General features: G+C 37.6%; 1 protein-coding gene across 5 annotated transcripts in view; it reads right to left on the reverse strand.

Moving 5' to 3' along the window:
• The window catches only part of SH3PXD2B (SH3 and PX domains 2B), a 135,916-nt gene that overhangs the window by 85,694 nt on the left and 26,799 nt on the right, over positions 1-23,423 (reverse strand). For all 5 annotated transcript variants that reach the window (XM_087709620.1, XM_087709619.1, XM_087709624.1 and 2 more), the window contains exon 2: positions 22,403-22,483. In XM_087709620.1, coding sequence (XP_087565746.1) covers positions 22,403-22,483 — 81 coding nt within the window. The remainder of the gene's footprint in view (positions 1-22,402; positions 22,484-23,423) is intronic.

Genomic DNA, 23,423 nt, shown 5'->3' on the forward strand with positions numbered 1-23,423 from the left:
ACCAATACTTGGCTCCACACGTTCCTCTGCAGATTCAAACTTACCCTCCTCCTCTGAACTGGCATCTGGAAAGGGGTCCTGAGGTAGATCCCTGACACAAGAATCACAAGGTTATGTTTTGAATTGTTAAATGGGGACACTGCTGTCTTCTCCAGAGCTGTGTAATAAAACATGATTCCATATAATCGTCCTAACCAACTTTCTTGCTTATTCTCACATTCTTGAAACAATATGGCATCACAATTCTTGAATATGCAAATACCATTACATGTTATGTTCTTAAATGACTTTACGTCATCAAATCCAACCAACACAATCCCCCGAGCTTGTTATATAGCTACAGTGAGCTATAATAGTCTCTATGTTATAATTTATTAAATTCTACAGTATTTGTAGGTCACTCACTTTCTAAAACATGGGCAGCTCTAAACAGTAAAAACTTAACCAAAACATGCACAGCTATAAAAAAAAACCATGAGAGCATACAGTAATCATCCTGAAACGTACAAATCCAATTACTAGGATCATAAGGGTCAAGGAAACGAGGTTTTTGTTTTCAGAACACACGTAAGAAGTGAGCCATTCTAATTTAGGCAAAAGAAAATCCAACTTGCAACTGCAACTTGCAAGTTGCAAACTGCAACTACAGTATAAACAAATATATAGTATACAAAGATGGTTCTAAGAATCTTCAATCATCTCTCTCCAGCAATCAATCGATGGCAGGGATACAGGTTTATGAGGTAAATTTTATACATATTTGAGCATCTAGAAAATGTCTGGGCCAGTCAAAATTGTTTCTAAGAATTTTTTAAGTAAAAAAGGCTACAGTTGCAGGCTCGGTGACTTTAGCTTGTGTTTTTATAAAACTTAAGTTACAAAACATAAAAAAGAAGATCTCGGCTTCTTAAAATAATTTTATAACATTTTTTATGCATTACCCCATAGCTATGTACAGTTTTAGAAACTGAAATTAGTTTTCACGGAACAAATGCAATCATGGAACCAAATTTAAAGCAGAAGAAAAATACTACCACAGGAAAAATTCCCCTGATATAACAATCAAAGAGACTGTTACTATCATTTGCAAGCCTGCATGATCAGATTTAGGAAACAGCAGAATTTCAAGAAATAGTTTGTACTCTCCCCTTCAAAGAATACAAAGCAAGACTGCAGCAAAGAACTGAAAATCAAAATTGAGCTACTTTTTTGCTTCCCCTCCCCCAAAAAACCCAAATAGTTAAGACCATTTTTAACAGGGGTCATTTTAATAAATCTCTATATACCCTCTATGACAAACATAGATTCAATTTGTAATGTACAGAATGTTCTGTCCCTCCATAAAGCTCACTTCCATATACGCTATTAAGGACTCGTCTTTGACACCACTTGATGTATAATTTATTCTATTCAAATGGAAGGGGCAATTGCTTTGATCCAAATGACAATCAGGAGAATAAACGCCTTTGAAATGTATATTGACGAAATATTACCTAGGACATAAAGGGATGAACATGTGCAAAGTAAGCCTTACAGAAATGGGCAAAGATAAGGACACTGACTAATATCAAGAAAAGAAAAGTAGAATATTTAGGATAAATGATATAATATGAAGAATATCAATTACTTCAGTACGTTGTGCTGGAAAATGACACACAACCTGGCAGAAAAATTCTAGGTACATTATTTGGCAAAAATACACCATCTTCCTTTTGGACAGTAACATCAAAAGAATAAATAGTAGCACTGATAATTGCCAGCCACCAGTAGCAGATGTCACTAAAAAACAGAAGAACTGCTTTGTGAACTGTCTGAATTACAAATATACATATCTGGAGTTAAAGTAGACTCACAAGAGATCCAAAACTATAAATAGTGCATATTTTAGCATGAATGAAGGCTGGTGATATTCCAAGAACAGCCACTTAATAGACTTTCTATCATATTTCTCTGTCACCCCATCACTCCAAGTGAATCTCAGATGCATCCAACTTCTCAGCAGATGTCACCACTGGCCAACCATGTCTAGGTTTGGAAGATTGGACCTGGTTAGTATGTGAATAAGAGTTCCCCATGCAATAGCAGGGCTGGAAGTGAGACTGGAAAATTGGGGGGTGGGGGTGGGAAATGTCCCAGAAAAGTGGAAAACTATTTCCAAAAGGCTGTCCAAAAATCTAAACACTTTTCTCCATGAAATCACCATGAGCCAGTCTTCTTGACTCAATGTCTATAAAATGGCAAAAAAAAACAACCAACATAATTTGATGTCCAACCCTTCTAAAACAGTCTCAGAAATTCAGCAATCATACCAACAAGATTTGAACAAGGTAGTAACAAATACTAGAAAATGATCTGGTACTAGATGAAGGGATATACATAAGATTTCTGTTGCTCCCCTCTGGGAGGAGGTTTTGAAGTATTTCTAGCAGGACTACCAGATTCTGTAACAGCTTCATTCCCTAGGCCACCTGTCTAGTAAACTCACAAGTTTTGTTTCTCTTGCCATGTACATATATACATCTGGACTATACGGTGTTGACTCTCTATATCATATAGGTGGGTATATGCTTATTTATTTATTTATTTATTTATTTATTTATTTATTTATTTATTTATTTATTTATTTATTTATTTATTTATTATAGTTATGTAGTATATATTGGAGGTGCTGACTCTTTGAGAGCTATATGTAACAAAATTTCATTTTAATGTATTCCGATTGGTGTACATTCAAAGTTATTGTTATTAAGTTAAAGTTATTGTTCTGTTTTGTTCCGTTCTGTTCCATTCCATGATTATTAAATGGCAACTTTAAATTATGACCAATTTTTAAATGCTGAAGTAACAATGGAATCAAATTTGGAAAATGTCTGTCTAGCACACTAAAGTACATTTAACACACTCCTAAAGAACCTCTCTCTAATTCACTATTTATAACAAAGCGATCTCTCTCTCTCTCTCTCTCTCTCTCTCTCTCTCTCTCTCTCTCTCTCTCTCTCTCTCTCTCTCTCTCTCTCTCTCTCTCCCCACAGCTTTAATTCATTTTTTAAGTACTATTAACATCATATGCAGATTCATTAATCACTTAACAAGATAAGAGAATATCTTGAGTTTGCAGTTCTACATAGTTCAAAGCGAATAAAGGCTCCCTGAGTCAAGTTTGACTTCCGGTGATCTGCTGACACATTCATCCCTTTTCCATCACTGCCTTTTTCTGGGATGTTGTTTCAACCTCACACTCAAGCTGCTAGTCTTGGGGATATTGGTGGCCTCTCATAAATATTAATCATGCCTGTGCTGTTCTTTTCTTCAAGTTAAGTTAGCTAGATGCAGTAATGTCTAATGAATGAAGTGCTGACTCTTGTATTAATAGACGTATATAGAATAAACGACCATCCCAAAAATCAGTGTATGGCCCATAACAAATAGAGGCTATAAAGGATGAGAAAGCATAAATACAGAAAGGAATTTCCTGTGAAGTCGCTGGAAACTTTCTATATACTGTAACTGTACACTGTTCTAACTTAATCGTAAGAGAGAAAAATGTAAGAGACCTGCAGCTGGAAACAGCAGAAAAAAACCAAACAATGTAAAAAAGCTGCCTTCAGAGGTGCAAAGCCCAATATTAAAGCCACTACAATTGCCGCCATTGTGCTTACTATAACTCTTATTCCTGCCTAATCAAATCGACCAAAAGAGAAGTAAATCAGTTTGATAACTGTTACAATCCTCAGCAGAGGTAAAGATCCAGCTTAGTTTTGAAGATCACATTTTTCAAGTGATGAGCTTTGTGTGCTGTTCTCATTTACAATACAATACAATAGCAGAGTTGGAAGGGACCTTGGAGATCTTCTAGTCCAACCCACTGCCTAGGCAGGAAACCCTATACCATTTCAGACAAATGGCTATCCAACATCTTCTTAAAGTCTTCCAGTGTTGGGGCATTCACAACTTCTGGAGGCAAGCTGTTCCACTGATTAATTGTTCTAACTGTCAGGAAATTTCTCCTCAGTTCTAAGTTGCTTTTCTCCTTGATTAGTTTCCACCTATTGCTTCTTGTCCTGCCCTCAGGTGCTTTGGAGAATAGTTTGACTCCCTCTTCTTTGTGACAACCCCTGAGATATTGGAACACTGCTATCATGTCTCCCCTAGTTCTTCTTTCTATTAAACTAGACATACCCAGTTCCTGCAACCATTCTTCATATGGTTTAGTCTCCAGTCCCCTAATCATCTTTGTTGCTCTTTAGGTTTTTTTTTTTTAAACAACAAAAGGGTCAAACTGCAGGAGACGTCAAAAGTCTCTTACTGTTGGTACTAGCAAAAATAGAAAAAAAGAGAACATGTGGTCAGTAATTCCAATGAAATAGAACAAGGCTGATAAAATGCAGTTAAGTGCTGGAAAGGTTTTGCTGTCTGCCATGTTAAGGCTCAGCCTTTCTTTACATGTCATTCCTGTGTGTTCTTTGTTCCTGCTTTAGGATACAATGCACACATGCTCCATTTTATTTTTATTTATTTACTTACTAGCCGATAACCTGGCGTTGCCCGGGTATTTATTTATAGGAGGGAAATGTCCAGACCAAACATAATTTCTAATTTTCCCCCTTACCAGAGGGTGTCCTCTTGTGGAGTACTGTAAAGCTGTTACCATGGCAACTCCACTGCGCTGTACAGTAGAAGCAATTTTACAGCAGTACAGTAGAAGCCATTTTTAGGCACAACAGCTGTATCTTAACAGAACACACACACCCTGCCCCAGTATTTGCTTCCAGAGCATTAAATCATCTGTGTACCAAGTTTGGTTGAAATTGTCCGAGGCATTCCAGAGTTATTCTGGAACACACATACACACACAGAGATACAGATAGATATATTTAGATGATAGATAGATAGATAGATAGATAGATAGATAGATAGATAGATAGATAGATAGATGATATAGATGATATAGATATAGATAGGTAATCACAATCAAACTAACTACTTGATGGATTCTATAATATCCTGGAGTCCCCAGGCCTGTGGATAAAACCATGTCTTCAGGACCTTTCAAAAGATAGTCACGGTATGGGGCATTTCTATGGAAGCTCACCTAGCAATAGCACTTTAGACTTACATACTGCTTCATAGTACTTTACAGCACTCTCGGGGCAATTTACAGACGCATCATATTGCCCCCAACAATCTAGGGGTCCTCATTTTACCAACCTCAGAAAGATGGAAGGCTGAGTCAATCTGAAGCCCATCAGGATGAAACTCCAGGCTGCAGGCAGAGTTTGCCAGCAGTACTACGTTCTAACCACTTGGCCACATGTTTTACATACCTTGTAAAGCCAAGATGCAGATATTCTGATTAACAAAGACAACAAAGGGTTTGGTTAAGAAAGAGACTCCATCCAATTGACACCAGCAAACTTTCCCAAAACTAACTTTAAAGTTCTAACTAACTTTTGGGGAGGTCATCCTCCTTAAAACTGAAGGTTGTAGAAACTCATATGCGCTTTGAACACCTGATATTTTGCAACTTATTGCTGACTTTGCTCTTCGTTTTGCTTCTCCTCAACTGGCAAGGATTTTCTCCACTGCTTTATTATTTCAAAAGAACATGTCACAGTAGGAACACTGTTCAAAGTTAATCCTGCCCTCCAAAAGTGTGGCACTGTAACTCTTTCCTAATCCCCAGCCACCACAGTCTATGTATTCTGCTTCACCTACAGTGCACCAAGCTGAAAGTGACTGGGCAGGAAATCTCAGTTATTGGCCAGGGAGCCTTTATGATGAAAAGGAGGTTGAGAAAGATTTCCTTTCACCATTACAGAAAAAAACAATGTTAAAATAGGAGGACAGAAGTCCCATTACCAGCATCATTAGAAGAATTCATAACTAAATTATAACTCTGCTATTTTGAATATTTCTATAGATGTTTTATTTATTTGCAGCCTAAATTCAGTGAGAAGATGAAAGATTTTCAATTACAGAATATATGAGTCAGGAAATACCTTAGATCAGGCCTGTCAAACTGGCCACCCACAGGCTGGATGAGTTACGCACAGGTCACACCCACCCTGGCACTACTAAAGCAAAAAATGTTGTGATATGCCATGATATGTCTGTCACATGACATGATTGAGTTTGACATGCATGCCTTACATCAGTGATGGTGAACCTTTTTTGGCTCACATGCCAAAAGCGGGGGGAGCGCAGGGAGGTCTTGCATGGGCGTGCCACACCCATAATGCTATGTGCACGATCCCAGCGCGGATGCACGCATGACCAGCACTCCTTCTGGTTTGTTTGTAGGGCTAGTTTTAGCTCTTCAGAGCCTTCAGGAGGCTTCCCTGAAGGCTCCAGAGGGCAAAAAAAGAACCTACGAGCAAACCGGGTCACTTCCAATTTGTCCATAGGGCCGTTTTTCGTACTCCGGAGCCTTCAGGAGGCTTCCCTGAAGGCTCCGGAGGCTAAAACCGGCCCTACGAGCACACCAGAAGTACGTTCCTGAACTACTGGTTTGCCCGTAGGGCAGTTTTTTGGTGAAAAAACCGAGGGTGAAAAATGACCTCAAAAGAAGGCCGAAGTTAACTGCCAAGCGCGTGCATGCATGCTGCTCAGCTGACCAATAGCAATAGCAATAGCAGTAGACTTATATACCGCTTCATAGGGCTTTCAGCCCTCTCTAAGCGGTTTACAGAGTCAGCATATTGCCCCCAACAACAATCCGGGTCCTCATTTTACCCACCTCGAAAGGATGGAAGGCTGAGTCAACCCTGAGCTGGTGAGATTTGAACCGCTGAACTGCTGATCTAGCAGTCAGCTGAAGTAGCCTGCAGTGCTGCATTTAACCACTGCGCCACCTCGGCTCTTGCAAGACCAGACAATGCCTCGAGTGCCCTGATAAACGGCTTCGCGTGCTACCTGTGGCATGCATGCCATAGGTTAGCCATCACGGCCTTAGATGCTGACCAGTCCAGCCCATTGCTCAGTGAATCAATCAATCAAGAAATTCCTCCTACTATTCAGGCTGAATCTTCTTTTTATTTTCAGCCAATATGTCCCTATCCTACCCTCAATTTCAATAGAAGGTTGTCTCTGTGATGATATTTTTTAATTTGATTGTTTTTTATGTGTTCATTGTTGTTCCTTGCCCAGAGTCACTTTGTGGCTATATAAATTTGATAAATAAAATAAAATAAAATACCCTCAATTTCAATAGAAGGTTGTCTCTGTGATCATATTTTTTTAATTTGATTGTTTTTTATGTGTTCATTGTTGTTCCTTGCCAAGAGTCACTTTGTGGCTATATAAATTTGTTAAATAAAATAATTAAATAAACAAATGAAAATTAGAACTTGTGTTTTGTGATTTGTTTATAAACAATAAAAAGTGACTATTCACACTGGCTTAATTTTTAACTTTTTATTTATGGTACCGGACACCCAGTTTTTTAAAGAACCAATTTTTTTAACACCCCCACCCCAAATGTTCTATTCTTTCTCACACACAAACACATACACACCAATATTCAAGCCTTTGATGTTGATCTTTAGTTTTTTTTATGGTAGGGGGTTCCACAATATGAGAGTTTTGTTAGGTAGCTATATAGTTCTGTTTAGTATCTTTACTTATCGTGAAATATTCTGAATTATAGGAATATATTCAAATGAATGTAAAAGATTTACTCTAGAAGTATTGAAAGAAGTTGCTATATTTTTCTGCCATTTATACTTCTCTACCAATTTAAACAGATAGGATCACAAGAGTTGGCCAACAACTTTAATTTGGGGTTAATCAGTGAATTTTTACAGCTTTTCCCATTAAAAAGTAATTTTTAATAAGTTCTGATGTTGTCCACATTTAGTAAAGCAAGCTTGATTAAATTAAGAAATTGCAAGATTATTTTTTTTGGGGGGGGATCAAAGTATATAAATGTTTCAATAATGATTCAAGCGTGCAGTCTATGACTAGATTCAGCTAGCTGTTCTTGTTAGACTTCATAAATAATCACAAGTTCTGTGAATCAGAGGAAGGCTTACCCTGCAGGACCTAATTAAACAGAAAATGACGGGATATTTCTCTCTGTCCCTTCCTCCCCAAAATGTTTAGGTAGCTTTGAATCGTTTTACAGAGTAAAGACTCTGTTTTCACCTTTCCTGCCTTGTCCCAGAATCTCAAATCCATGTCACTTTCTCTCCCTTCATACAAAAAGAGAGACTGGATTAAAGCGAGCATGGAAGTGATCCAAACAAGGAAAGATGTCAACAGTCTGAAGAGAGAAAGATGTCGTTATAAAGGTTTTAGTTTTAGCCAAACATTTTTTCCTCCTTTATAGAAAATTTCCCCCGCAGTGTTTGCAGAAAATGAACGTTGATGACTTTCAGTAAATTCATGTTGATTATTCCTGACATGCACACTGCATTCTTTGAAAGCCACTAGGGCTTCTGCGTCAAAAAAATAGATTTAATACCTGACCTCAGAAAATGAGCCTTGGGGACAGTAGTTCTCTTTTTCAGTAAGTATTGATCTATGTTGCACTTAACCTGCATTTAATCCGTGCTGCATTATACATTCCAAATGCAATTAAGCATAGCATAGAAGGCTAAGGCAAGAGGAACAAAAATCAGATGCAAAGCAGGCCTGTACCAGAGTATTAAAGAGATTGCACATAGGATAAATAATCAATATACCATGAATAATGCATCAGAGCATCCCACCATGGGGAAATTATTCATGAAAGAGACGTTTAGCAACATAACTGCAATGAAATACAGACAAGAAAAAAAGTTTCTGTCTCATCCACTTCCTTTCACAATCCTACTCTAACCAATTGTTGAAAATTGCATCAGCCTGAACTTCTCAGATAGTTTAGGTGGCTCAAAATCCAAAGTGTTTGTTTTCTAAAACAGCCATGAATTATCAAGTTAATTAAGTAGTGCATTTTCAGATCACGGTTCGGTAATAGCCCTCGGGCTAATTAAGTATTCAAATATAATAATATACCGTAGCGAATTTTAACAAACCTAAGATTATAGTGAGCCGAGGTGGCGCAGTGGTTAAAGTGCAGTACTGCACTTCAATTCAGCTGACTGCTATCTGCAGTTCGGCGGTTCAAAACTCACCGGCTCAGGGTTGACTCAGCCTTCCATCCTTCCGAGGTGGGTAAAATGAGGACCCGGATTGTTGTTGGGGGCAATATGCTGACTCTGTAAACCGCTTAGAGAGGGCTGAAAGCCCTATGAAGCAGTATATAAGTCTAACTGCTATTGCTATTGCTATTGCTATACTGCAAAACAGCTCAAAGATCATCGGCACCCTTGTTCAAAACAATAAGTTATTGTAATTGAAAACTTGATAGACCAGCAGCTCAAATTACATTAAAAACCAGTTCCTAAAAGATCTATGAACATATAACGGCCATTGAGTCTTGTCAAAAGGGCCATATTGTAGAAGCAAGGCAACCTTCCCCAGAAAGCAAATTCTATAACCAGGGCAATACTACTGAAAACTCATTTTCCACCCAATGGCCTGCTTATCTCTTAGTGCAGGGAATTCTTGGTTAGAGGCCTCCATTAGAGGTTGGCATATGGAAAAACATATGAGTTAGGATTTCAAGGGCAATCTGGACTATGCTGGCAACAGGTGATAAAACGCTAGTGTAATGAGTTCAAATCAAATGGCTTGGACCATTCCCACGTTCCCCAAAGTGTCCAAGGCATCAACTCAGCATCATCAAGGTTAATCTTGATATCCTGCCAGTTGCTCAAATAGGTTATTTCCAGGGAGATATAGGGGATGACTAGGCTGAGCTGGAGGGAGGGGTCAAAGGCCTCACTTGGAATACTGCATCCAGTTTTGGTCACCATGATGTAAAAAAGATGTTGAAACTCTAGAAAGAGTGCAGAGAACAGCAACAAAGATGATTAGGGAACTGGAGGCTAAAACATATAAAGAACAGTTGCTGGAATTGGGTATGTCTAGTTTGATGAAAAGAAGGACTAGGAGTTACATGATAGCAGTGTTCCGATATCTCGGGGGTTGCCACAAAGAAGAGGGAGTCAAGCTATTCTCCAAGGCACCTGAGGGTAGAACAAGAAGCAATTGGCAGAAACTAATCAAGGAGAGAACCAACCAAGATCTAAGGAGAAATTTCCTGACAGTTAGAACAATTAATCAGTGGAACAACTTTCCTCCAGAAGTTGTAAATGCTCCAACACTGGAAGTTTTTAAGAAGAGATTGGATAACCATTTGTCTGAAATGGTATACGGTTTCCTGCCTAAGCAGGGGAGTTGGACTAGAAGACCTCTAAGATCCCACCCAACTCTATTATTTATATTCTATTATTATATATATTCTATTCTAAATGCATCATCAGTCATGAGTTCCTGTGCAGCCACAAGAGATCTAAGTCCAGCCCACCTTGAATACTGTTCTTAACTCCCGCTAATTTCCTTTGACCATTAGTAGTTCAGATTCTTGTACAGAATTTAAGCTTACAATAGATCACTGATCTTGCAAGCTTAACAGTTTCACTCACTGAAACTGTCTGAATCTTTCGATTTCCCTGGCGCTTGAGAAACCAATGGCTCAGGAGATTCTCTTAATACATATCACATGTAAAGGAAAGAATGGGAACTATGAGGATCAGCAGCTTTAAGCAACATGGGCCAGCGTGAGAACCTGATTAAACATATTAACTTCAAGCTACACCATTGGATAGGTAGGGGTGAAGGAAAAGCTGGTCTCACCTTGAATGTGGAGTTCCTCATTGAACATTACCTGCAGATCTTGATTATCAACCTGAGACTATATTGTAGACACAATAGAAAGACTGGACTACAGTTGTGTATAAAATTAGATTACTGACATTTCACTAGTACTTCCTATAACCTTTTCACCTCAAAGTGTACTCCTACGCAACACAAGGGTACCTTTTATTTTAGATTACAACTCCAAAGTATTTATTTTTCAGGGAAGTTTCTCCTGCCTATTTTCTCCACACATAAAATAAACTCTACCACTTGTGTGGTAAGCACAGGCAAGTAATGTGTGGCATGGGTTATTTTATTATAAAAAAACCCGCTTGCTTTGAAAGTGAACTTTGGTCAAAACTTGTGTTTAATATTTAGTTCAAAACTGATTTGAGCTTGCCCATAAAATCTCACCATCATAGAGAGAGAAAGTGAAGAATGTATGAATATAATTGCAACTGGCTATTCTCTCCACCCTTTTTTCTCATTTGCAAGGAAGAGTTCTTTTTCAGAAGTATTGCTTTTTTCATCTTCCTCCTCCAGACCACGGTGGGTGGTCAAAAGAGCCATAACCTAAACTTTGTTCAAGGTGGACTAAAAAAATGTCCTGGCTCAGCAAGCCAACTGTCCATCCCTGAAATATAAGCCAACAATGAATAATATAAAATTGAACTTCAAAACCTAAACACTGTCCTTTCAGTTTAAACCACAAAGTTGAACTGTTATCTTTGTATTTAAAGAAGTAAGCAGTAAGTAGCACTAATGTCTACAGGCGGCACATTTTTTTAAAAAAAATTCTGGCTGCTATTGTCAAAAATGTTCAACTCTCATGGATGCATGGAAACCAAGTATTGAAAGGTCCTAGGAATAATCTGTCAAGTATTGTTTAACAACATTTTCTCCAACCTGGTGCCTTCGGTCCATTTTAAATGACATTTTAAACTTCCTTTACTCCTAATCAACATATAAGCTAGAAGATGGAGAAGCCTTTGGGATTAGATGACCTGACTTTGATTAACTTTGCATATTACACAAAGTGAATACACTCTAATTAGCCTCAACTTTAATTAATGTTCATTGTGGCGGGTCTAAAAAGCAAAATTCAATAAAACAGTCTCCTGACTCAGTCTCACTCTTCAAACCTGTTTTAACTATTCGTATTCTAGTTTCTTAAGCAAAAATATAATATATGTAATTCTTGATTTACAACCGTGATTGAAACTGGAATTGTGGCCATAAGTCATTGAGGTCATAAGTCGAAGCACCCACATGACCATGAACATTGACTGTTTCTATGGTGGATGTTAAGCAAATCATGTGGTTGTTAAATGAATATGTTCTTCTGATTGGAAGAAACTGGCAAATCTTGGTCGTCGGATCACAGGACACTGAACTGGTCATAAATGTGAGCTGGTTGCCAATTGCCAAAATGCAGTCACGTGACCATGGGGAGCAGCGCAATGTTTTATCATGCCGAGAAGCACTTTATGGCCCAGAAAATACCCCTTTCCAAGGCTGTCGTAACTTGAGGGCTACTGTAGCAACTCAGGGTAAACAGCTTATTTGAGAATTATCCAGACCAGATATTATTTTTTTTAAAAAGTGCAGAACATACTATACAGGTAGAAGTTTCCAAAATTATACAAAAACATGAAATGAGGAGTTTACATCTCTGTCTCTCTCTGCATTGCTTTCCCCTTTTGTTTCCCACTGCTATGAAAAACCTCTCCGTTGGCATGACAATCTGCAACTTCTGCCTAGTTTTCAGTGTAGAGGTCTCTCCTGGCTTTCTCTTTCTCTTCCTACCTTTCCCCCCCTCTATTTCCTCTGCCTACCTTCTTGCAAAAACATACTTTGACATACTTTTGACACTGAGCAGGAGATGCAACTTGTGTCAAGGTACGTGGTAACTACTTGTGTGCACATTTTAGCAGAGTCATTGTTTGCTTCATTGATTATCCAGAATGTGGTTGTCTTTTATGAGCAATGGCTACCATACCTATAATGATCATATTTTCTTGGGAAAAAGTACTGGCAGACCTCAACTTACGGTGTAATGGAACCTGCCCATTATGGTTTAAGTCATGATGCTCGCAAAGCAGGTCATCATATGAGGCTCAATTTTATGATGTTTTTTTATGATGAAGCAGGCTCAATTTTATGATGTTTTTTCTAGCAGTCATTAAACAAATGTGGTGATTGTACAGTGAATGCTACAATCAAGTGAAACCATTGTTTGCTCTGGGGCAATTTTGTCAAAAACTAGAAGTAAATACTGGTTTTCAGTAAAAATGATATAAATTGTGATCATGTGACCATGGAGTGCTGCAAACACCCATAAATATGGGCCACTTGCTGAGCACACAAAATGTGGCCACGTGACCATGGGAGAGGGGTGTCCATCAGAGCTTGAACAAATGCTGAACGGCTCGTCATAAATTGAGGATTACCTGCAAAGGACCAACGTTTACAGAGGCAAATGTGAAAGAGGTTTGTTAGGTTTAAAACAAAATCTTTAAGTCCATAATTTTACAATATAATGGAAGATTCAAGAGCCAAACCAACAAAATAAATAATTAAAGCAAATAAACCTAAAGGACAGCTTTCTGAAATAAAGAGCTGTCCTTTGTGGTAAGGGACAAATGGTTACTGCAGCCATATCCCATAGTACATATACAGTAAATATAACCACTGCTACCCACAGCTAGTCACAAAAAGGCTTCCCATAAACATTTACTTTAAGGGTTAAAGAAAAGTTGCATGTCAATGATTCTTTGGTTTTAAGGCTAGTTATTGAGCTACAATTAACATGCAGGCATTTAACTGACCACTGTCCTTTCTCTAACTTGGCTTTCTAATTCTGATGAGTTCAGCTCCTCAGCTGAAACAGCACTGAGTTCAGCAAAAGAGTTAATGTGATCCAAGAAATGGGAAAGGCTTGCTGGAACCCATCTGATGGAAAAATCATGATGTTTTCCTTAATCTGAAATGTTTATTTAGCTTCCCCTCGCTTGCCCCAAACTACCACCTCAAAGAAACACATGAATCAGACACAGCATGTATATTGGGTGTCCCTATATTTCTTAAAGATCCTCAGTTAACCTAAGATAGTCCCTTGCACAGATGGTTTTGTGCCAACAATAAAACAAAACAACAAAACATCAGGCTAGCCTTGATGTATACAGATTTTTCAAGCAAAACAGCATCCAAGGAAAACAATAAACAACTGTATTAGCTTAATTTTCCAAAACTGTGATCAATTATGAACCCTGAGAAAGTTACAAGAAGAAAGCCAACATAAATATATGTAAGAGGCATCCTCACTGCCATGTACTCAGACAAAACTGCAACTTAGCTACACTATTTAAAAATGAACTGGCACCAGATATTAATACAATCTTTGATTATTCATTTCTCAGTGTTTTTTTTTCTTATGTTCCCTAGTAAATTTTCTATTATTATTGTGCACGAGGATGTCTTTCTTGATTTCTCTAGGGTTTTCAAGCTATCCCATTGTACTGGCAATGTGTCTAATAAGAAAAACGTGTACTGTTTCCAGTTGTTCAACATGACCCATCACTTACAGTAGACAGGCTTTGTCATATGAATACAGAGCTAAAGTTTTTTTTACTTCATACATTAAGTTAACCACATGTTGATCACATATTTGCACTCCTAATTAACCAAAAACGGAATCTGTCTGCCCAGTTCATCTTTATCATTAAGATTTTGATTTTTTTTTCAAATCTCCAATAGCCTTATGTATGAAGACAAAATACAGAAATTACAGTAATACAGAATAAAGAACAGATGTATATAAGCAACAGTTTCTAAACTTAGTGTAGAAAGCATGCCAAATGATGTTGTGAGATGCACAGTGGAAAGGCAGGCTAGATTTGAAAGAGTGATAAAATGTGGGATCAAGCTTCTATCCTAATGTCATCTTCCTCTTCTTTACTTCCTTTTTTACAAAGTTCTGGTTCTTGCTCCTCTGGCAGTCTCAATAATTATTAATTGATGTCATTATACTGTGTCTTTGGGTCTGCCTCGTATTCTTTGGTCTTCTTCTCTTTTTGTTTATATCTTGTATGGTATGGAATCCCAAGACATCCTCTCCAGGTGATCAAACCACTTTATTTGCTGTTTCTGTATGGAGTTTAGGATTGGCTCTATGCCAATTCTTTCTTTGATAGTCTCATTTCTGATTTTATCTCTTCCGGTCATTCCAGTAGCTTTTCTCAAACATCTCATTTTTGTGGTGGATAACTTTCTTTATGTTTTATAGTTAAGTGCCCATGTTTGGCACTGGTAAGATAGGGTGGGGATGGATATGCTTTGTAGGAGATGCTTCTTTCTGCTGATTGGTATTGCCTTGTTTTGTTGGAGTAGAGCTAGCTGTCCCAATACTTGGTTTTCCTTACTGCATTATTATGATAACCTTATGTCATCCATTTTACCATCAATGGGGAATGATGTTCCTAGAGATTTGAACTTTGATACTTGTTTTATGTTTCTTCCCTCCATTACTCAGCTTAAATTATGCTTTTTTCTTCCAATTGCCATTAATTCGGTTTTCTCTTTGCTGAGTCTCATATTATTTGTCTTGCATTCTTTAGTTATGGCTATAAGATGCTGTTGCAGTTTCATAGCTATACTTGCTTCCAATGCCTGCAAAGAATAGCTAGTTGATATATTTCCATTTTGGGGTTTGGCTTCTTTGCTTATGGTCTAAATGTAAGTGATAAACAACAGTGGTGACAGTACACATCACTGTTCTACTCCGGATGTTACTGTGAAAGGTTCTGATGTTCCTTCGTTTGTCCTAACTACCCTTCTGCAATCACTGTACAAGCTTTTACATACTCTAATAAGATGTTCACTTACTCCATATTGGGTCAATGTTTGCCATAGCAATTTCTCATCAGCTCTATCAAATGTTTTCTCTTAGTCTACAAATGCAACAAAGATTCTTAGTGTGTCCATATTCTTTTCTGTTAGTTGTTTAAAGGCAAAAACTGCACCTGTGCGGTTCCAATCTCTTCTAAAACCTATTTGCTTTTCTGCTAGTTGTAGTTTTATAATTGGTCTTAATCTCATTTCTATCACCTTGGTATACATTTTCCCTACATGGTTCAAAAGTGAGATGCCTCAATATTGTATGTCCCAAAGGTGCTTTTTTCAAGAGGCAACTGGACTTTTTGGTTTTTCTTTGAAGATGTTTCACTTCTCATCCCAAAAAAAATTCTTCAGTTCTGACTGGATGGTGGGGAATGGAAGGATTTATACTCCCTGCAGACAGATGGTCATTTGCATTCTTTTAGCTGGTTGTTAAAGTCACCTGGAGGTTTATCTGTGTCATCAGGGTCACCTACATGATGCAAATTGGTGAGGAGCCTGCTTGGAATTGTTGTAGATTGGAGTTAAATGATGTTGTATCCCCACCCCCTCTGTTGAGAGAGGGCTGTTCAATTTTTACATAGATAGTATCTTTAATCCCTCTTTCAAACCAGTTGTCCTCCCTATCCAAAATGTGAACTTTGCTGTCTTCAAAAGAGTGGCCTTTTTCTTTTAAATGCAGATGCATTGCTGAGTCTAGTTCTGAAGTGTATGTTCTTCTATGTTGGGCCACATGTTTATGACATGGTTGTTTTATTTTGCCAATATACAGACCTGCACATGACTCACTGCATTATACTGAATATTGTACTGCAATGTGCAGATCTATCCAGGTATTCAGAAGCTATTTATTCAAATAGGTGTGTGTGTTTGTGTGTGTGTTTGTGTGTGTGTGTGTGTGTGTATTCTCCACATCCTAAGCTGATGACATTATTATATGTGGGTTATTATTGTATGATTCATATCAATTCTGGTCATACTTCATCTCTTAAAAGCTTCTTAGCAAATCTTCAGACCAAAAAAGAAGATAATTCCTGTTCCTATGGAATGGGCACTTTCCCCCTTACTCAAAAATGAAATCTCCTCCCTATTTACAGCAGATAAACTCAGGGCAATCCTCAAAGATAATGTGAAAATGTAAATCTCCCAATGACTCAAGTGAATCATTCAAAGGTCACTAAAACAATTATTACCCAACTTGGAAATTTTATTCTCATGACTGTTCTTTCCCATTACCCAAATAGCTCCGCAAAAGGAACCATGTGCAACTTAGCTTACTGATTGCTTACTCCCTGTGACCATGACGCCATTTGCAATTCAGGAAATCAGTAAATTAAATAGTTTAACACTACTTACTTTTATAATATTTGCAACTACATGCTGATCTTGGTTCCTTATCTGTACTAGCAGTTACCTAACAGTCACAAATGCATCAACCAGCAAGTTTGCTATCAGTTCAAAATAACCCATATCTGACAACTGTAATTACTACTTAATTAGTCCTTGCAGTTTTTCGGAAGTGGTTTGCCCTTGCACCTTTCCTTCTGGGGCTGAAAGAGACTAGCAATAGCAATAGCAGTTAGACTTATATACCGCTTCATAGGGCTTTCAGCCCTCTCTAAGCGGTTTACAGAGTCAGCATATTGCCCCCAACAATCCGGGTCCTCATTTTACCCACCTCGGAAGGATGGAAGGCTGAGTCAACCTTGAGCCGGTGAGATTTGAACAGCCGAACTGCAGAACTGCAGTCAGCTGAAGTAGCCTGCAGTGCTGCATTTAACCACTGCGCCACCTCGTCTGTGATTAGCCCAAACTCACAGTGTCACGTTGCCGTCACATAATGTTTCATGATGTTTTTCCCATTCGTGGAGCTGGTGGGCGTGGCCTGTGCATAATACATCCGGTCCATGGGCCGCCAGTTTGACATCCTTGAGTTAGTGGCTTTATGACGAAGACAGGACCAGAATTCCCTGTTTCTTAGTTTTGATGCCTTAACCATTATACAAAACTGGGTCTCAGATACTACTTCTACTATTATTATGGCATTTAATTAATTATTTCTTAATCATTCATATTCAGATGACATATTTATGTGGCTATTGATCAATGTATATTTTGGGAACAATTTACCAAACCAAGATTAAAAGCAATACAAAGACAGTGTGTATTTTACAATGGGGATTCATCTAACAAGGCATTCCCTCAACTTGGTGTTAATGCACTGGGAGTAAGACCTCCAAAGCATCAAAAGGATATCAGGTTATGAAGACTGATCTAACACAATGCAATGTAATTATACAAATTTAGTAAGAACAACTTTCACAAGTTTTTGCCATACTAGTGTTGTGCTGTCTGAAAAGCCTGTTAGGAATAGAGGTACTTCATACTACTTTGTTTATTACATTTTTCTAAGCAATTAATAAAAATGTGTCACCAACCCTGCCTCAAAACATATACTCTGGGCATATGTGAGCTTGTTGTTACTATCAGCCATGTCTGGAATTGTATTCTGTATAGATTGTTTGGCAAGAAGATTTCATTGCTGTGTTAAAGATTATAATCTGTAAGTGGTTAATGTGTCCTCCAAAAATGGCCCTGACTAACAAAAGACATATGCTCTTTTCTTTATTCTTCTAAGCTCTTGGGGTAGCAATATACCCAGAGCTTCTATTCTATCATCAAAATGATTTACTTAGATCAGCAAAAGTGAATGGTGCTGAGAATACCAAGTCATTAATAAATTCTTTGAAAGCTTTGCATTTTTCACTTAAAAGTCTTTTGACGTCTCATAAAAGCCATGCAGAATTTTTTCTTCTTTTACATGAAACTGCTGATTTGGCATCTCCAATTTAATAGCTTTTCAATATGCATTCCCTCGAAACAATGAAAAATGTAGCCCTGTGCTATTTATTCAAAATGGGTCAGAGGTTGTGGTTGTGTGAAAACTTTTACATATAAAGCAGGAGATCAGACCACATAAATCAGCGTTTTAGCATTCTGCAAAATCAAACATATTTGTATCTTGTCTTAACATGTCACCCGTGTGCTTATGCATACATCCAAAAAGACATACATCTAAACTGTTCCTATAGATAGGGCTCTTACAGTTATGATGACCTCTTCAACTAATAAAAGGAATATCAAAATCATCATTTCTTTTTGAATACCATTTCTGGAAGTTAACAAATCTTTGACTTACCACTTGGTAAAAAAAAAAAAAGTTTTGTATAACGTAATAGCATTCATAGTAAACTGCAGCATTGATTGAAACCAGATCATAGAAAATAAGATATAGCCTTCTTGAAGATTAATAACATAATTTAAGCATTATTTCTAGTGAATGCATACCTACAATTAATGACAATTAATAACCATAAGAATGGACAAACATTGTTTGTTACAGGTCTCTAATGATTCATCATTTACTCTAATTATATTTTATCACTTCTCAAGGGAATGAAGACAGACGGAAAATTAAATTGGGAATTCTGAAGGTATACCATCTTCCAGTTTGCAGTGCCTGTGTTTCAACATGGTATTTTTTCTAGTATACACCCAGTTAGTGGTGCTGACTTTTTATCACATCATCTGTAAGATTAGGAAGCAAACACTTTACTTGGGATTTATTCAGCAAGGCTGAACGGGGTAAACTAGTTACAGCTGAAGAAAGCAACTTTTTTTTCTTTTAGAGAACTAAAGCTTCCCTCACACAGAACTCAGCTCCCGATGACACATGGAAATAGACACATTCATGTTACTTTTATTGCAAAAAAATCGGAAGGCATTTAACACTGTTCCCCTGAATTGTTGCTGTTTACTTCCCAGTCTGCATTAAGAGTCCTGTGATTATTTGGTGGTCTGCACTCTAACAAGCCCAACTCAATTTTTCCATGCTCAGCTAAGATTGGCTGGCATCAAAATTACATTCCCTGCATTGATTTCCTTTCATTTGGGGATTGTATTAATTGATAACAATTCCTTATTAAAAATCTAGATATCATAGATATCAATGACAAATGTATTCTCCTTGCTAATATGCTAATATTAAAACACGAGGAGTTAAGGTGTAGAAGTATACAATTCCTACCTGAATTTGGAATCACTAATCTCTCTTCAAGTCTCTCAGCATTGCTGTTGTGACTAAGGGTATGCCCACATTTTTATTTAAAGGCTACCATACTGATTTCTTTCTATAACAGCATTCCTGCTTCTTTGGCTCTGTGTGTTTCTGATCATTTCGTATTCAAGTTACTCAGGATTGGGAGATTTCCTATGTCTAATGCTGTAAATATAGACTCATACTATAGCCTCTTTATTACACAGTCAATGACACTGCCAAGAAAAGGATAGTAGCGATAAATAGATTTCAGCCTGATCATACACATCACACATATTCCACAAACAAGAGAATTGATGCCCAGAAGGTGCTGAGAGCTGGCTTTCCCCCTCTCCTTGTAAGGTTCAGGCTTTTTAGTAGTAACATAACAAACCATTCATGATCTTGGATTTCAAACACTGCTTCAGAGTCGTGTATCTCTAATGGGTTTCCCTTGCTCACTCTATTTTGGATATTGGCACAATATGTGGGAATTTCTCAGATAATTCCAAAAAGTAAGACACAACTGAGAAGTGCATAAAAAGCAGCACAGATTTAATATCAAGGCGACTTTCCAACCAGCTTGGCTTATCCTGGGGGCCTGGTGGAATGAGTCTTCTGCTAGCTGCCAACGCAGGAAAGCCCTGCATGGATTGAGACCAAAACCTAGTACTTCTGGATTCTAGTCCTTCAGAGAAAAGCATCAGACTTCATGAAAATTGAAAAGAATATTAGATATGTCTGCTGCCTTGAATTGTTTATAAAAATAATAAAGGCGGGAAATAAATAAATAAATAAATAATCCATACTTTTAAGTTTGAAATTAAGTAACAAAACAACATTCATCAGTAAGGCATAGCTTCTGTTAGATACATTACAACCAACAATTGTTGTCAGGAGCAAATAACTAGGAGCATTCATTTATTTAAAGTAAGAAGAGTTTATTATTGCTACCTATACACAAGAATGATTCACCGACAAAAGGGTGAACGCCAAAACCGCGCCCGATTAAACCGCGGTGACAAAACCACGTGTTCTAAAGCGCTCCGACGAATGAGCACTGAATCGCGCCAACAACAGCGCAGTGACAGAAGCGCGCTGTAAAACTAAACTTAACCCTAAATCTAAACCTAACCCTAAACGTAACGCTAAACCTAACCCTAAACCTAACCCTAAACGTAACGCTAAACCTAACCCTTACCTTAACTTAAATCACCCCTCTGTCGACTGAAATCACCCTTCTGTCTCCGCACTGTTGTCGCTGCGCTGTTGTCAGCGCGTTGATGATGTTGCGGTTTTAGCGACACAGTTTAGTCAGGCGCGGTTTTGTCGTTCGCCCTTTTGTTGGGTCACACACAAGAATCTAGTCAACTAATGATCAAAGCTAAATTGGCACTGGATAAAAGCCAATGGAATTCATGGGGGGAGCTGGGTCTCTTGTGGCAGCACAATGACTCCAAACTGATGACTTATTTAATTCCGCCTTCCAGCTCAGCCACTCTTCTACAATTATAATTTGATGCTTAAAATGTTTTGATTTATTTGAAATGACTTCTGAAATAATAACAATATTAAGACACGGCAGTGCTTCAACTATATGATGTAAAATGTTGGCAATAATAAACATTTTTACAAGTGAGCAAGTGTAAATTTAAAGATTAGAATTTGTAAGTAGGCAGAGGATCACTTTAAGGTATTCTTATTTACAAATCACGGCAAGACAAATTTAAACAAATGAAATCTATTCAAGTGCCAAAAGCATTTCCCTTTCAAATAGTGGCATCTGTGGGGTCCTTAGTACTTTCTGAACTTGGTTGCTTTTCCTGCAGACATTTCATTACCCTTCAGTTAATGATGATGATGTTACCTACTTGGTAATGAACAAGCTCATAGACAAATGTTCAACTCTGAGCCTCAAATATTTTGTTGATAGGGGCATCTAAAATCTCCTGCCCAGCACAAAACACTATGAGCTCATAGAAAAAGTCCTGTTCCTATGAAAATCATTCCTTTGTCTGAAGTAACTGAAGAGAAAGTTATCATCACATATTAATCCAGTTTTCTTTTCTATACCAAGACAAAGGGTACAATAGAAGAAAATGAAACATGTACAGGATTGGCAGCCAAATAGCAAACAACATGGAGTTAACAGATTTATTAAAAGCCACTAATATTAGTTTGAACTGTAATTGATAAAGCTCTTCCTATTTAGGTTACTAATATGAACATGGTTATGACCTAGTCTAGACCATTGAAAAACATGGATAGATTGACCCAAGCAGAATCTTTATCTCTGATCAGATGTAGATATGATTCTTCGGATTGCTCAATAATAAGTATAGATATGCTTTGATTTTGATTAAAAGTTGGTATTTTAATATTGTTATAACCTACTTAATTCTCTTTCCCATATTTATAGGAAAGAAGTCTCCTGCTAGCCATTACAAAGGAAAACAGCTGAGCAAAAGTCTGGAGACAAATAGTGTGAATTATTTTTGTATGAAGTCTACTGCACCCAAGGCAGTAACATTAGGCCTATGGCTGCATGCATGTAAGTATAAAATATGTTGCCTTAAAGATACAGTGTGAGCACAAAATCAAGTAAAATAATATTACAGCTCCATGAAATGAAAATTCCAATCTCCAACAGGAATTTAGAAATCTTACCTGCAGATCAAAGAACTTGCTGTAGCGTCGATAAATTGCCTCTGTTGAGCCATTGGACCAAGTGACCTTGATAATGTACACCTGCAGGAAAGAAGACATATGATTTAAAAATATCAGGTCCAATTGGACAAGTAGATAATTGTGCCACTAAATGTTCAGTAAAGAGGTATTTTAGAATAAATGACTTAGTCCATAGAAGATACCACAAATTGGGCAGCAATTTGCATGGGTTATTTGTGCAAAAATGCCCTACGTAGAACCAACTCTGGCATCGACAGAGAAACTGAAAGATATCCGAGTTGAACACAGAGAACATATAAAATTCAGAGCACATTTCTTGGTCAAATGAATTACTCTAGTTTAGCAGATACTTCTTTTAGAACAGGCAGGAGGATGACATTTTCCTTTTCAGACAGAAAATCCTTTTTCAGAATTTCAGGATGTACCCACAGTGACTATATGTCACTTCTAAGCATCTAAGTAAGATTTATCACCACAATCTCAGATTGGAGCTGGGACTTCAGTAGCACATCTCACTTTTCTTTATTGGGAAGATAAGGATATTGGGGAAGAAGATCTGAAAGACTGGATTTATTTGCTGCCTATTTTTCTTGCCTTTTGTCATTTATTTCTAGTATTAACAGTGGTCCTTCTCATACTTTCATGGTCAGAACCAAAGATGATTTCTAAGAGGGGATAGCATGTTTTACTTCTGGTTGCATGATAATGCAGCAGATCTTTAGAGAGCAACACATTTTAATCACAATGTATTAAAGGGTTGCTAGTGGGTACTAGGTACATAGTTTATCATTCTGATGGCGAGAGATAATTATTCTGTCTCTGCTCAAAACCTCCTTTTATTTGAAAACCATAAAGTTGGGGAGAATGTTAGCTGAAGTTTGACTTTTTCTTCTAGCTTAGTAAAAAAAACCTCTGCAATGAAAACACTGTTTGACAAAGAACTTTCTATGAAATTATTTAATATAAGATGAAGCATGACTAGTGTTTTGCTATCCTTTGT

Source organism: Thamnophis sirtalis, unplaced genomic scaffold (genome assembly GCF_051295495.1).
Source record: "Thamnophis sirtalis isolate CommonGarterSnake01/CBP01778 unplaced genomic scaffold, rThaSir2_p1.2 scaffold_3, whole genome shotgun sequence".
In the NCBI taxonomy this organism is placed as follows: Eukaryota; Metazoa; Chordata; class Lepidosauria; order Squamata; family Natricidae; genus Thamnophis; species Thamnophis sirtalis.